Source organism: Prionailurus bengalensis, chromosome C2, assembly GCF_016509475.1.
Source record: "Prionailurus bengalensis isolate Pbe53 chromosome C2, Fcat_Pben_1.1_paternal_pri, whole genome shotgun sequence".
NCBI lineage: Eukaryota > Metazoa > Chordata > Mammalia > Carnivora > Felidae > Prionailurus > Prionailurus bengalensis.
In genome coordinates, this window is record NC_057350.1 from 118,640,154 (window position 1) to 118,657,357 (window position 17,204).

The following is a 17,204-nucleotide window of genomic DNA, read 5'->3' on the forward strand; positions in this document are numbered from 1 at the left end:
AGTCCATTTTGTCTATTACCTATCTTGATATAAAAAATTATTTTCTAAATTTATTTTACCCTTTCTCTTGTGTTTAATTTCATTCTCCCTTAATTTCACAAATCTCCTAGTAAGATCATTATCTTGAGAACATCAGAATTTGTGATGGAATTAAAATTCAGGGTGTGTGTGTGGCGGAGGGGAACCTATACTTGCTGCTCCCTCACAGCCAGGTGTGGTTCCGTGTACTTCCAATATGGGAGACAGCTGCTGAGGCTGAGGCAGACGGTGAGGAGAACAGCTACAAGTTTAGCTCTGATTAATTGTGCTTAGGCAATTCCTTGCATTAATGAATTGTTATTAAGTTTTTGAGGGCAATGTAAATTTAAACTTTATAAAGAAGGTGACATCTGACCTGATGCCCTCTGTGTTTCCTTGAACAGCTGATTTGCTTCAGTAGGAAAATCACTTAAGAGTCCTGTCCAAAACTCTTCTGGACTTGGCTTTGGTGTTCATCGTACAGATTTCCTGTCAGATTGAAAAGCATTATGGGAAGTTTCTGTATTTTCTTTTTCACTTTAGTCTGAACAAGTAGAAATAAGATATGAGAAATATTTTCTATGCTCCTTACCCCCTTGACCTCCTTGGATTAGATTCTACTTTTGAAATGGTAAAATCAGGAATGACATTTTATGGGATGGATAACATTGAAGAATCAAGACCTGAACTAGGCATCAAGTGTTTTTTCTCTGTAGCATCATGATTTAGTGATTTATTGAAATGTTTGAAGAGTGGATACTGTGTAATATTGTACAAGTTGCTGATGACCTCTGTGATACTGCTATAACTTGAGCTTTGCTCAGTGACAAAATGTTGATTTCATTTATAGGTCCTTGGTCAAGGAGAAGAGTGGAGAGGTGGTGCTGGAATTAATAGTATTGGAGGGGGCCAAAAAGTGAGATTAATGAAAGAAGTCATGGAACATTATGCTAATCAAGAGGATTTGGTTGTTTTGTTTACTGAATGGTAAGAGAAATAACTTACGAATTTTTAAGTCTACATTAAATTATTATTAAAAAGTTGAAATTCATATTTGCAGATTATTTTTATTTTATTCACAAGGAATCATTAACTTAAAAAGTGGATTTTACTCATAATTAGAAAACCATCATCTAACATAGTTGTGTAATGCATCAAATCTAATGACTTACCATAAGCAACAATGAGAAAATACAGCATGAGCTAGCATTTTTGTGAAATCCGTGTTTTAATCCTGACTTGAGATGGAAGAAAGATCATGTTGAGGTTTTCTGTTGAGGAAAATAACTCAGTGGGTCCTGGCTGACCAGGAGGAAACGGATCATGAAAAGTTATAAGTGAGAAATAATAAAGTCTATTTTTAAGGAAGAAAAGTCTTTTCAGTGTGTGAGTATCTTTTTGTATACTGTTTTATTTTCCTTCTCCTTGATTTGGAATGCCCACTGTCCTCTTTTACCTTCTTTCTGCATGTTTTTATAATGTCAAATTGTCATGAGTCATTAGTGTTTGCTACTTTCTTTCTTCCATTTTCTTCACCTTTTTATTTTTATGTTTTGGTCATTAATTGCTTGTTTCAAATCCCCATGCATTTTCTCCTCTAACTTAGGGAAGCTTATTTGAATCTCTTCCTCAGTTTGAAAATCCCAAACCATTACTACTGCAGATAAAAGTAAGAGTAATGTATTTCATACAAATATGTATATAAGAAAGGCATAAAGTTTGAAATGAAAATAGACATAATAAAGTCCCGCTGCCATCAACCATTAAAAGTTTTGAGAAGGTCTACATTACTTGCTTCTTTAGAATTTCCTTAATATCCTTTTTTTTTAAAGTTTCTTTATTTCTGAGAGAGAGAGAGAGTGAGAGAGAATGAGCTAGTATGAGCGGGGGAGGAATAGAGAGAGGGAGACACAGAATCCAAAGCAGGCTCCAGGCTCTGAGCTGTCAACACAGACCTAGATGTGGGGCTCGAACTCATGAACCGAGAGATCATGATCTGAGCCAAAGTCAGACGCTTAACTGACTGAGCCACCCAGGTGCCCCATAGAATTTCCTTAATATCTTGGAGGAAAAAAAATAAAGTTCTGCTTATAGCTAACCTCTTCTTACAACATGAGATGTAGGATAGCTGGTGTCAGCTTAAGTACTGGGAATTTTTATACAGAATCTATTATTATATATATATTTACCTTTGGAAAAGAGTAGAGAGCTCACAATAACTGTTTAGATTAAATATTGAGTATGTTTTGGTTTAAAAGTATGGCGGAGGAGCGCCTGGGTGGCTCAGTTGGTTAAGCGTACAACTTCGGCTCTGGTCCTTATCTCTCGGTTTGCTAGTTTGAGCCCCACATTGGGCTCTGTGCTGACAGCTCAGAGCCTGGAGCCTGCCTCAGATTCTGTTTGTCTCCTTCTCTCTCTGCCCCTCCCCCACTCATGCTCTCTCTCCATCTCTCAAAAATGAATAAACATTTAAAAATTAAAAAAAAAACTTAAAATACGGTGGACTTCAAATAGCCAATTTGGTCAGCTTGAACTTGCCACATGTACGTTTTGATTTTCATTTCGAGGCAAATTCTCCTTGTACAAGTTACCACATATGAGCCAGTAATGGTTTTAGGTTCTTAAGCCTCCTTTTGTGTTTTTGGAAGAACCTCTTTCCTTCTACCTTTACCCTCCTGTCCCACTCTACCTCCCCCATCCCCCAATCCAGGACTTAGCCTTGGGAAAAATTGGTTTAATAAGGTGCAGTTTGTTTTTCTTAAGGAAAGGGATACTTCTAGATATCTGAAAGCTGCCTGCAGTTGCATTTATATATTTAGATGATATTTTAAGACCCAGCATGACAAAAAGACAACAGTAACATTTTAAATGGAAGACTTGTGTGTCAGGCACTGTTAGTGTTTGGGATATATCAGTGAACCAAACAGACAAAATTTCTGACACTTTCCTCTGTGAAAACAGCCAGGTAACTGAAAATATGCAGACCCAACTCAGCCAAGCCACTGTCTGAGAAGAATCAGTAACATGTTCTCTATCTTGACCCAGCATGTCTGTTCTGCTGGAAGAGCCTAGGGATCATGAGAAAGTAACTGAGGTAAAGAGGGATGGGCAGGTGCTGCCACGTTAGAGCTTTTTTCTCCTCTTATTTATTTGTTTAAACAGCACCCTTTAAAAAAAGTGTCATGTACAGAGTGATGAATATAGTTGAAAATTATGCATAATCTAAGGTCTGAGAGAAATGGATAAGGCTATTTTTAAATTACTTGAACTAGGATACCCGTTCTGTAACAAAACTGCTAGTCTCCTAATTAAGTTTACCTTTGGTCAAAGGTAGAATTCAGAAAGGTAGAATTATTAATTTTTTTATAATCAAATTCCTGTTTCTTGTGTGGTTTTCTTTTCTCTTAAATATTTTTTTATTAGAGAGCAATAGCGGGGGGAAGGGCCGAGAGAGGGAGAGAATCTTAAGCAGGCTTCATGCTCTGCACCTAGCCTGACGCAGGGCTCCATCCCTTAATCCTGGGATCCTGACCTGAGCTGAAATCGAGTCAGACACTTAACCACGTGAACCATTCAGGTGCCCCTTAGGTGGTTTCCTTAGGACAACTCAACTGTAATAATTCATTTTATGGAAGCATAGGTCACCACTGTATGAAAACATACAAACATTTATGTACTTAATGGTTTGTATAGTTTGGATAGGCTTTGTCAAAAAAACCTCTCTCGAGGTATAAATTGTATACCATTACATACACTCATTTTAAGTGTAAAATTCAATGATTTTTAGTCATCTTAGAGTTGTGCAATTATCATCACTTCTCAATTTTAGAGCATTTCTAACACCTCCAAATAATCCCTTGTGTTTATTTAGACACGCTCTTGTGAATTAATTTGGGAACAATTTTATAACGCTGCTTCCATGGGAATATGTATTCTAAACTGACTTTTGGATGAAAATTTAGAATTAGAGACAAGATGTTTATAAATGTACTATATAGAGTAAGATTTATCATATTTAATTTAGAGAAAAACAAGTATTTGGCAAGGGTTTGGGTTCTTAAAATGAAAATTGAAGCTATCCATATGAGAAAGTACCATAAACTTTTTTTCAAGTTATTTGATGCTGGAGTGTGTGTGTATGTGTGTGTGTGTGTGTGTGTGTGTGTGTGTGTGTGTGTGTGTGTATTAATATAAATTAGATGGTTTGTAAAGCTGACCATCTCTCCTTGATTAGATGAATTTATTTAATATAATTGTAATGGATAATTCCAATCATAATGAATTTGATGACTTTTAATGGATGGAGTGCAATGAGTTCTTTTGGACTAGGCTCATGAAGATTTTGAGGACAAATATTGGAACTTGATAGCTGCACATTCCCGTATGGAGAAAAATTATTCCACAAAGATTTTATAATTCACCTTAATCAAAGTAACTGAGCACTTTGAGTTTTAATACAAGGTACATTGCATTACTTTTAGAATTCCCTTGTAAATTATGTATTTCTTTTACTTCAGTTACATTGAAGACAGATGGTCAGGCCTAATTATTATTATATAGTAGGTAGTATTTTTTTTAAATAATATGTAGGCCAGTAAGTAACAAAAAGTGTTTTATTGTGAGTGATACAAATTGAATATCCCCACAAGTTTGCTCTGTACTAGATGTAATAAAATATAAACCAGCCAGAGTCCAGACCCCAGAATACGCATGTGGTGGAATTCTATTTTGGGTGTCAGTATCTAATAAAACTTTAGTTATTTGTTTTATTTTTTCTTATACATTTGAGAAAATTTCTTTAGAAGAAAAGTTGTTAGAAATAGAGGTGATGTAATTATTTTGTTTTGAATTTGGACTGAGCATAAATTTCTGTTTTTTGGTGATGAATATAATGCCATTAATCAGAATGCTGATGGGCTACATTTTGAAAGACTCCTAATATATGAAATATTTAAAAGACATATTCAGGGGTGGTTATTGGCCTCACCAAAAGGAATATTTCCTCTATTAAAATAACTACCCAAGGATTTGGGTATATAGAAACTGCTTGGTTCATTAAAGTATTTGTTTAAAGATGATTAACTAAATGATTTTGAGGTTAGATAAAGGAATTGACTTTGCAGTTTATAAGCTCTTACTCACTAAAGATTGCCGTAAGGAAGATTGAATTTAAAAAACTAGAATGGTAGTTACTGTTATAACACAAAAGTTGATATAGAATTAAAATGAATATAAAGTAAAGCCTCTGGCCTGGGAAATTGATCCAGGATAAAGGGCACTGGCTGAAAATCCAGGAATAATCTTAGTCACAAATTCTTTTCTGTTAACATATATGCCTTACCCCTTGTATATTGCTAGCTTCCATGTACCTTGCATGTTGAATTGTAATTGTCCTTATTTCCAGACAGTGAGGCTGAGGGCTGTACCTGATTTAAATATTGTCTGGGTAAACAGCAAGGTATCGATAAATATTCGGTAACAGAAACTGGCATTAAAAGAGCAAGAAACAGATCTTAGAAGAAATATGGTAGATACTTTGAAACTGCTTTTAATGATAGATTTTCTTCATTCATTTGGAGATACTAAAACGATTGGCGAAGGCCAAGAAGTGTCCAAATTTTCTAGATCTCAAAGGTTGCAATTATTTAAAAAAAAATGAATTTTGATTGTCAGAAGCCATGAAAATAATGATGTTGTTGTTGCTGATCTTTCCCATGTAAGCTAATGTTTGTTTCTTTGGCTTCTAATTAAATATTATTTTGCTGAAAAAGTAAGATAAGTGGACAGATTTTTTTACTTTGTATTTAGTACACGTGTCTTGAGTACAAACTATGATCTAGGCATTAAAGTTAACACTGCAAAACAAAAGAGAGAAACACAGATCCCATGCTCAAAGAATTCTCATATTATACTAATTCTGCAAACAAAACTGAACAAATCTAATTTGGAAGAAATAATATGATTTCAGAAAAAATTGCATGTTGACATAATCTTTTTAGAATCATTTACTTTTAGAAAATTATCAAAGATTATGTTTTATTATATCATTCTGCTAATTGTTTATAAAATTATTTTATATAAGTCATATAAGTCATAAGTATCATTATGTGTATTAATTCTACAGATGACCAGATCCTATCTTATTTTATTCTATGAAATAAATATTTTATACTTTTCATAGCTCGTTACATACCCAGTATGTATAAAATGCCTGCATTTTATATTGTCTTACATAGTTTATTCAGAAGATAGAAAAAAAAATTTTCTGAAAGCAAAGCTTTTCAAGTATGATGGCTATAATTTTAACCAACTACGGCAGATTTATTTGATGGACTCCTCCTTCCTGTCAGCGATGACAATTTAATTGTGCAGACACAAAGAACATAGTTATTAGCAATGGACAACATTTCATTATATTAGTATGAAGGAAAGCCAAAATACATCAGAGTTCTTAGTTTGAGTATTGCTTTTTTCTTTTTTCCTTTTTTGAAGGAAAGATTAAAATCATTAGCTGTCATGTAAATATATTGCACGGTCTTCTGGCTTACCCAGAATAGCCTGAAATATGTTTAGGAATTATGTAGGAAATGAGTGACTTTTGTTTTTTCAGATTGTTCACATGTTCTTGTTAATTTGTACTGAGTATATTAATTGGTGTGTTGGAATGAGGAAGAAATAAATTGTACACAAAAGAAGCATTGGATGTTTATATATATATATATATCATCTGTCTCTCGATTGATATGTATAATCTTGTATGCACTAACTTGCCTGACTATATGTGTTTGTATATATAATATATAATATATAATATATAATGCATATGTATAATTTTTCCCCAAACCAGATTGGCCACTCCTTGAAGTTTGTTCTTTTGAGTAAACATGTATCTGTTATGTGCAAAATACAGTGCAGGTTGTGTGGTTAGAACTGGAGTTGGGGGGGGGGACGGCAAGTGCTGAGTGGGACAGAGATCTTGTCCCCTGGATATATTTTTCTATGCATACATAGCTCTGTATATGTTGTATCTGGCATGCTGGAGCTGCATAATAAATGTTGGCAATTTTTAAATCTTTTTCCCCCTCATTGATTTAGTGAATACTTGCTGTGTACTAAGTATGTGTCAGATGTGAAAGTTCTAACATTACAGAGATAAACTTAAGCATTATTTAAAAGTAGAAGGAAAATTGTCATTTACTTAATCATCTTTTAACTACTGATTTTAGCAATAAGGAGACTGACCCAGAAAAGCGAGTGACGGTGCCTCGAGCTATGGCAGCTTGAGCTACTTTGACGTCTTGCCACCATTCCTACCTTGGCTGCCTTCTCTGTTCGGTGTTACTCCTAGCCGTTCTCAGGAAACAGTCTGGAGAAAATGACTCTCTAGCTAAGCAGTGTCCTGACTGACTCCTGCGTCTACCCAGCCTCAGTAGGAATACTGTACAGGAAATGAAAGTAGATACCATTTGAAGGAAAATGCTCCCAGAATTATTTGTTTTTTAAAAGAGTACCTGCTTTTTAAGAAGAGCTAATTCCTACCCATTCCTTCAAAATTCCTATAGTAAAATGTATTTATCATTTTATACTATGATTTTATTGTAATTTATTTTGCAAGTTCAACAGGGTTGACATTGTTAAAAATATTTATTTATTCATTCATTCATTCATTCATTCATTCATTCTTTTTAAATAGTCTTCATACCCAATGTGGGATTCGAACTCATGAATGAACCTGAGATCAAGAGTCATAAGCTGTACCAACTGAGCCAGCCAGACATCTCCTGGTTGACATTTTAACTTTTTTTTGTGAGGGGAGAGAGAGAGAAGGAGTGATCTCGTAGCATCAGTTTGCAGTATTATCTATGAAAATACAGATAGGTATTTAAGATGAGGACATGATTAAAGACAGAAGTACCAGGTGCGTTGCTCCTTGTGTGCTTTGGTTTCATTAGACTAGCTGGTAAGAGATTGAATGCTTATAACTTTTGGCTTAAGCGTATGTCCATGATGATGAAGAAAGTGTTGTATTCGGGAGGAACAAATAAAATTAGGGAACACTTCTATTGCTTTCTTTTCTGGCTACCCAGTAGCTTTTGCTTCTTACTAAGACTTGGGATGACTCATTCATTCATGTGTTTATTCATTTGTTCAACAAATATTTATTGACTGTCTCCCAGATACAAAGCTAGAGGAATACACAGGTGAATAACGATGTGGATCTGGCATATGAAGACAGAATAGGCAGTCTAGTATAAGATAGGCAGTCCCAGTGTGAAGGGGAAGAATACAATGTTTCATGAAATGAGAAGGGAAAAGGTCTGTGGGAACTAAAAGGAAGGAAAGGGTCTCTTCTATTTAGGTGAATCAAATAGAAGTTTTTAAAGGAGGTGAGATTTGAAATGGGAATGGTTTGGACCCGATTGGGAGAAGATGTGCCAAGCAGATGGAAACATCTTGAGAAAATACGAGAATGACAGATCAAATGGTTCAGTTTGGTTTCGGAACAGGTTACTTAATGGAAAGTTATTGTGACGCTGATTCTTTTAGACTTTACTCTGTAGGCCAGGTGCTGGTAAGCCAGGGGCCAGACCACTGCTTGTTTTTATAAATAGTTTTATTGGAACACAGCTATGGTCATTGTTTCTGGCTGCTTTTGCACTACAACAGCAGAATCGAGTCCTTGCAACGGAGACCATATTGCCCTCAAAGCCAAAATTATTTTCTGTAAAAGGCTAGATAGTAAATATTTGCAGAGTCCTGCTTTAGACCTAGTTGTGAACTACTGATCCAGCCTGGGGACTAGCACAGAATGATTTTCAGGAGAGTTTGTCCGTGAGTCCTTATCAGAAGTGAGGAAATAGGTAACGCAGAGGCTTGTAGGGTTTTGGAATTAATCTAGTCCAGTGTCTTCTAGAAAGGGTGGAGAAGATTTGAATGCTAAATAGATTAAGTAGATGGAGTCAATAGGATTTGGTGAAATATTTGATTCGAGAGGGCATAGAAAGGGAGGAGGTAAAGCTGGATGAAAGATTTTCAGCTTGGGCGACTGTGTGGTTGATGGTGCCACAGAAACAGGGAACACAGAAGGGCAAACACTTGTAAAAGTTTGAATGACCTGTTAGAGATAGAATGCTGACATGTCTGTTAGAGAACTCAGTATGACCACATAAGGTGGGACCTTATGGTTTTTGCAGGACCCAGGAATATTTACCACAGTTAACTATGGAAAATTTTATTTTATTTTTTGTATTTAAATGGACCAAATTCCTGTGAGAATTATTTTTATGACCGTTGTGCATTTTAAAAAATTTGATTATTTGGGTTGTTGTGGCCAACGTAATTTTAAGTAGAAAAACTTTCTTGCTGTTTGAAAAGTTTTAAATCAGTTCAGAGAACTGTTCTAAAATCCTTAAACATGGAAATAACAATGCCACTAAAATAAAATGGGAAAGTTTTAGCTACCTTAAATTTTCATTCAGAGTTAAATTCTCACTTCGATTGTGTGAACATAATCTTTGCCTTTCCATTTTGCTTTAAAATAATTATTTTTGGGGGGTGCCCGGGTGGCTCAGTCAGTTGTGTCCAACTCTTTTTGGTTTCAGCTCAGGTCACGATCTCATGGTTCGTGAGTTTGAGCCTTGCATCGGTCTCTGTGCTGCCATTGTGGAACTTGCTTGGGATTCTCTCTCCCTCTCTCTGCCCCTCCCCGACTCAGGCTGTGTCTGTCTCTCTCAAAATAAATAAATAAGCTGAAAATAATTATTTTGTGTTATAAAGGTAATGCTTGCTTATCAACTACTAAATCATAAAAGTCGAAGTTGCTACAACTCCCTTTCAAGCTACTGGATTCTGCTAATAGTTTCAGATAGATGGTATAGATACTATAGTCTTCACCAGGTTTATAAAGACAGAAAATATTCACTTTCCAAATGTGCATTTCTACCTCTGAAGATGTGATGCTACCTACAAAATTTCTGAATCCGTTGGCCCAAGTCTCCCAATCATGTGATTCTCTGACATAATAATCCCTTTTTTCCATCTCTAGGCAATGTGTTGGGAGTCTTCTGCAACTTGAAGGGCAGTCTGTGTCTCAGAAGGTTTGATTTATTTGTCTTGCCTCTTGTGGCTGAATTACCCATGACACTGGTCTTCTTTCCTACTTCAGGAAAGTAAGATAGGATTAGTGGTCAAATCTAAAGTGGTCATGCTGAGGAACTAAGTTGTACTTATTTATAAGAAAAAGAGGAAATAGATATATTTTTATAAATATTATTTTGTACAGTTAGATTAATTCAGCTCTTTCAATCAACAGGCAGGGAGAAGATAGTTTGAGGTTTTTAGTCAGAACACATGTATTCTGATTTAAAATTTATCTTAACATATGTGTATATAAAAATAAAATTATTATAAACTACAGATTGGTATGAACTTAAAAGTGAGTTTTCCTCCTGCCTGTCCCGTTATTACAGTCCCTTTCATCTAGTAACAATAATGTTAATTTTTGACTTTATTGAGTGCTTATAACATGCCATGAGTTGTTCTTAATTTTTTATTCAGTAACTTGATGAGATAGGTACTGCCCTCCTCCCCATTTTATACATAAAGAAATTAAAGCATTAAGAATTTAAGTAGCTTGTCTAAGGTTACTCAGCACATGGCAGAGCTGAAATTAGACACACAACTAGAAGACTTCAAACTGTATGCTCTGAGTCCCTTCATGATTATGTTATTAATAGTATTAGCAGAAGCTTGCCTATTGATTCTGGAAGAAAGAAGACACCATGTATGGAAAGGTATATATATAGATAAGTTTTAATTTTGAGATGATATTTTCTGTAACAAATCATAAAATTTAAATTTTCTAGAACAATATAAAAATGAAAAGAAGTAGTCAACGTCTCTGATCCCAACCTTATTTTTTCTTTCTAAAAAACTTGGCTAAAAACTTCACTAAAAAACTTACTAAGTGTAGTTGCACATTAGTAACATTTTAACTCTCGTGTGTTTTGTTTAGTTTTGTTTAAGACTCAGAAGTGTACTATCTGGTGAGGGTTTGTGTATGTTGAGTACTTTTTACTTGTAAAGTGTAGTTCACCGTGAAGGGTAAAGAGAGGAAAGGAACAGAGGGAAGGCAACTTCCTTTTTAAAGTACACGTTCTGGAGATTACAGAAGCACACCAGTTCTACCCAAATTCCGCTGGACAGACTTAGACATGTGCCCACATCTAGCTTCAGAGTAGTCTTTAATAAGGTGACCATGTGCCCAGTTAACACAGGGGGATTCCTTTATTGAAATAAAGGCTGGGGAATGTATATGAGGGTCAGTTAGCACCTCTGCCACAAGTATAAACTTACACTATTCTTGCTAAAGTAAATTTTTGTAAAGTTTATTTATTTCTTTTGAGAGAGACAGAGCACAAGCGGGGGAGGGGCAGAGAGAGAGGGAGAGAAAGAAAATCCCAAGCAGGCTCTGCAGTGTCAGCTCAGAGCTCAGCCCGGAGCTCAAATCCACAAACTTTGAGATCATGACCTGAGCCAAAACCAAGAGTCGGCTGCTTAACCGAGCCACCCAGGTGCCCCTCTAAAATAATTTTTAAAACTTCATAGGGTTTTTATTTTTATAGAGATGAGGAATCGTGTGGCTTGTTTTACAAAATAACTCATATATAAAAAGTTATTGAATGTTGTCTGATGCATTACTACAGCCTTGGCATATTACCAGGCTTTTTGAGAGCAAGTCTGGCTGGGGAAAGCATGTGGAATAGTCTCCTTACTCCTCCATTCAGATATCACAGCAGTGTATCTGCACTATTGGCTGTTGGGAACACTTGGTGCTGAATTCAGGAGCATTAGTTTGTTCTTACTGTTTACTACCTGGGATATTAGGTCATTAAATTATTATCTTTGGAAACTTTTGGTCTTGAAGTTCTCTGATGTGAAAAAAAAACGATGCAAAAGAATTTATGGTTGTAACAAGGATAAAGAATTTATTGCAGAGTGGAAGCGTATCTGGTTGTGGCTTTTACACTTCATGTTTTGTTAAGTCATTGTTACTCTGTGAATGAACAATGAGCAATAATGTCCTCAGAAAACTCAATGAAACCATTGACATTATAATGTCAATTAAAAAAAACTGTTTAAATGTTTATTTTGAGAGAGAGCGAGAGTGAGAGCAAGCACGTGAGTGGGGAGGGGCAGAGAGAGACAGGGAGACACAGAATCTTAAGCAGGCTCCAGGCTCCCAGCTGTCAGCACAGAGCCCGATGCGGGGCTTGAACCCGTGAACCGTGAGATCATGAACTGAGCCAAAGTCAGATGCTTAACCAACTGAGCCACCCAGGTGCCCTATAGTGTCAATTTTTAGATAATTTTTTTCAATCTTATTGAGCTTTAAAAGATGCAGAGACAAGTGCATCTTGTTAAAGCTATGCAGAGGCAGACACTCTGTCTCTCTCAAAAATAAATAAACATTAAACAAATTTTTTAAAAAAGATGCACTTGTCTAACACTTTTATTTTAGGATTTTTTTTTAAATTTTTTTTCAACGTTTATTTATTTTTGGGACAGAGAGAGACAGAGCATGAACGGGGGAGGGGCAGAGAGAGAGGGAGACACAGAATCAGAAACAGGCTCCAGGCTCTGAGCCATCAGCCCAGAGCCTGACGCGGGGCTCAAACTCCCGGACCGCGAGATCGTGACCTGGCTTAACCGACTGCGCCACCCAGGCGCCCCTTATTTTAGGATTTTAGGCTAAATAGTGATTTAAATATAAATTTATAATGGTGATTTTTAGTAGTTGAACACATTTTATCAAAGATAATGAAATCTTCAGAAATGATAATGGTTGGATACAACTTAAATCGAAACATTAGACAGTTATAATGACAGCTTCTGTCAATGACTGTGTCTATATTATTGTTATATATAGTTATTGACTTTTTAGAAAATATTTATTTTTTTATTTTGAGAGAGAGATCAAGCAGGGAAGGGGCAGAGAGAGAAGGAGACAGAGAATCCCAAGCAGGCTCTGTGCATCAGCCCTGAATTCCCAGGGCTCGAATTCATGAACCATGATGAGATCATGACCTGAGCCGAAATCAAGAGTTGGATGCTTAACCAAATGAGCCATCCAGGCACCCCAAGTTATTGATTTTTTTAACCTTTCAATACTGATTGAGCATTTTGATTTTGGGAATATGTGATTATTGAAAAAATGTATCAAGACTGGCGCTAAAAAACATTGTCTTTATTTGGACTTATCTGCCGATGTGATGTAAACATTAATAATTTAGTATAACCCATATAATTTAAATTGAAGGAAAATTGGAATATTCTGTAAATAGTTGGTATTAATCTTATGTTGGATTCTAAATTCTGATTTTTATTAGTGACTATTTCTTGGTTTACATGCCTAAATTCTGACAAGTGTATTTTAAAACTTCTTCCCCCCCTCTCATTAAACAGCTTTGATGTCATATTTGCTGGTGGTCCAGAAGAAGTTCTTAAAAAGTTCCAAAAGTCAAACCATAAAGTGGTCTTTGCAGCCGATGGAATTCTGTGGCCAGACAAAAGACTAGCAGACAAGTATCCCATTGTGCATTTTGGGAAACGCTACCTGAATTCGGGAGGTGGGTAAGATACTGGCAGAGAAGTTAACTGCTAGTCATAGAAAATTATAAATATTGATGAAACAACCTTTTTTTGTATAGGTAACTATAGACATGAACCATTATCTTCTTATTACTATGAAAAATTGTATCAGCTTAGAATCCATGGTGTGTTTTAGTTAACAAAATATTTTCCATGTATTATATCATATGATGCTCCTAACAGAACTAAGCCGTGTAAATGTTATTATTTCCAGAATATAAGTGGGAAAACCTATGTTCCCCAAATTTAAGTGACTTCTCCTAGAGGCATTCAGTTGTTCAAGGAAAAACAACATGGATTCTGGTCTGATTATAGTTTCATTGACAATTTTCTGGCTATGAGATAATGGGTTTATCTAATAAGTTCTAAGTAAGTTCCCTTACTTAGGAAAAAGTGTAAACTATAATCATGTAGCTATAAAATATAGGCATTACTTAATTCTATCTATGTTTTAAATATATCAGAGTAAATGAATGATTTTGTCTTGAAATCACTCATCAAAAAGGTTCAACACTGAGTGGATGTAAAGTGCTGCATTAGCCACTCCACCATGGATTAAAGGAACAAATTATCACATTTTCCCTTTCCTTTCAAAAAAAATTAATAAACTTGACTTTGGACAGTATGATGACTCCAAAATGTTTTCCTTAGACTGAGATTAATATAAACATATGACCAGAAGACATAACCAAATAGGATGGGAGACATGTTAGAGAAATAAGTTCGGTGAAAGTTCCAAGCCACATTGGGAAAACAAATTTTTTTTGGACGATTCACATGTACATAACTGATACTATTTAGTTTAGTTCAGGTTAAGTCCTACTTGATGTAGCAGCAGCAGCGTTTTTGGATTCTAGGCTCTGATCAAGGCATTTATGGCAATGAAACCTTTAGCAAGTAATTTACTTTCTCTGGGATGCCTCAATTCCAGCTCTATTTACCTGCAATGTATTTTATGCAATATATTCCCATAGTTATGCCTTGGAATTTTGTCAGCCCATATAAATATTGCACTTCTGACACCTTAAATTCCAGTTTGCACTGCCTAGTTTCAGCTCACTTTTTCTCTCCATCTCAGTCCAACTGCAGTTCATAGTTACGGGGATTTCTTGACCATTTTATTTTTCTCCTAATCTATCTACCACCTTTGGATTTTACTTCCATAATCAAGTTACAACCTAGGTTTTCTCATGTTAGTCACTTGACCTCATTACCTTAGTAGTCTTTCCTTCTTAGATTTATAGTTAATGCACTGACAAAGCCTCTCCCTAAGATTGTTTCCCAATTTTTACTTCTTTGTCTAAACCCTCAATTATGGATTGGTGCCACTTGCACCCCCAAACTGTCAGCCTGTCAGTTGCATATGGCTGGCTTTTAACTTATCTAAAGTCCTATATAGTCTAAAAACCACTTAGCTGAGGGACTCTGGGAGAAGTTTTATTTTATATTTATTAATTTTTCTAAACATATATATAGTAAACATCTAGATGTAATTTATATACAAATTATGTAATGATTCACTGAGATGGCGAAATTCATCTAGATGGAGTATATGTGTTTAACAATCTAAATTTCAGCAGATGCACAGTGCTGTGGAAACAGCAAAAACCCAGCAAGTGAGTGCCTTTGTGAGAAAGTTTAATTAAGGAAAAGGTGTTTTTAAGTGGGAAAGAGATCAAAACATGATTCCTATGCTTTCTGTAGTCCTAATTATTATTTTTTTTCAACGTTTTTTATTTATTTTGGGACAGAGAGAGACAGAGCATGAACGGGGGAGGGGCAGAGAGAGAGGGAGACACAGAATCGGAAACAGGCTTCAGGCTCCGAGCCATCAGCCCAGAGCCTGACGCGGGGCTTGAACTCACGGACCGCGAGATCGTGACCTGGCTGAAGTCGGACGCTTAACCGACTGCGCCACCCAGGCGCCCCTGTAGTCATAATTATTAAAGAGATGCTAGAAAATCTAAATATATTCAATAAAAGATTATATAATTTCATGAATGGACTATTGAGAGTTATTTAAGGGACATGAGTTTCGTTTATGATTATATCATTTAGTTTTAAAAAATTATGGAAAGAAACCGTGTTTCCTTATCAGGAAGATTTCAGAATATTATAAACTTTATTGGTTTGAAATAATATGGAAATTTAATAGAAAAATATAAATCATATAAAATATATATCACATACTATGAAAATAGATGAAATTTCTCGTCATTTTTGAATGGGATTTATAAAAAGGGTAAGGAAACATAAATTTTGAAAAAGAGTAATATAAACTATTGGAAAATGTCATATGCCAGTACTTGGACATATTTTTCATTATAGTATATTGGTAATAGGAATTAAAAAATTGACTATATTTCAGTGTTTTAAGATTTTTTTAATTTGATAAAAATAACAAATGAGGAGCAACCAGTGATTGGTTTAAGCATGTTTTCATTTTCTCTTGATTTCTCTAGATAACAGTAATTTTTCTGGACCTATTTCTTTTCATTCTTTTATTCCTATGAGGAAATTTTAATTTTGAGGGTAAAAAATTAGGTTTTCTTTCAGTTCACAAGAGTAACTTTCGTCCCTTTTTAACAGTATTGCAGGTCAATGAAACATAACAGCTTGGCTACGTTTCTGAAATTCAGAGGAAGATTCAAACAGGGGAAAAATGATACTGTTGTCTGTGTCTTTTATAGACAACTGTTATTGGCAAATTTAATGCTTATGCTCGAAGGCCAAGGGGAACAATCCAATTTTAGACTTCCTTTCTCCAGTCTGTGACATAAAAAATCTAGCCAGAAAATGGTTTAGCAGGTACAATTATGACCAGTTCAAGTAAAGGAAAAATTCCCAAAATGTCCTAGATATAAAATTTCTTTGACATGTTTGCAGTCAGTGACATTTCCAACATTCCTTTGATTTTGTTAGCATCCTGCACTGACATTAAATCACCATAGTAGAGATTTTTTTTTTTTTTCCAGAAACAGTGAATCCTCTCCAAAGGATCCGAGAAAGATCATTTTAGAAGGTCAGGAAGAAAATTCTGTCTTCTTCTGTTCTTTTCCTAGTAACTTTTTCCCTTAGGAGCCTTGGAAAACATTATTCCCTCTCTTGTGTCAATTAATTTTGGGAATGTGTTTATTCAAAAAAAGTCTTTGATTTGCAGTTGGTAAAAACTCACTCTCGTAGTTTATATATAAAACAAAGGATGCTCAATAACTCATTTCTTCCATGGTAATCTGTAAAATTCTAACCTAAGTATTAGGCCTGATGGATTTACACCTCTGTGCAACTGATGAATGGAATTAATAGAAACCAGTTTTGGTCTTTGATTACTAAATTCTCTAATCTCTCTCTGTTATATTGCAGGATTTATTGGCTATGCTCCATATATCAACCGTATAGTCCAGCAGTGGAATCTCCAGGATAATGATGATGATCAGCTCTTTTACACTAAAATTTACATTGATCCACTGAAGAGGGTATGTAATAGCTTGCATTTTTAATATAACCCCCTTATTTAAGATGTCTACTGGAGCTCC

General features: G+C 35.3%; 1 protein-coding gene across 2 annotated transcripts in view; it reads left to right on the forward strand.

The window, feature by feature from the left end:
* Positions 1–17,204, forward strand: part of PLOD2 (procollagen-lysine,2-oxoglutarate 5-dioxygenase 2) — a 101,484-nt gene that overhangs the window by 45,571 nt on the left and 38,709 nt on the right. For both annotated transcript variants that reach the window (XM_043595204.1, XM_043595205.1), the window contains exons 3-5: positions 869–1,005; positions 13,483–13,646; positions 17,032–17,144. In XM_043595204.1, the coding sequence (XP_043451139.1) occupies positions 869–1,005; positions 13,483–13,646; positions 17,032–17,144 (414 nt within the window). The remainder of the gene's footprint in view (positions 1–868; positions 1,006–13,482; positions 13,647–17,031; positions 17,145–17,204) is intronic.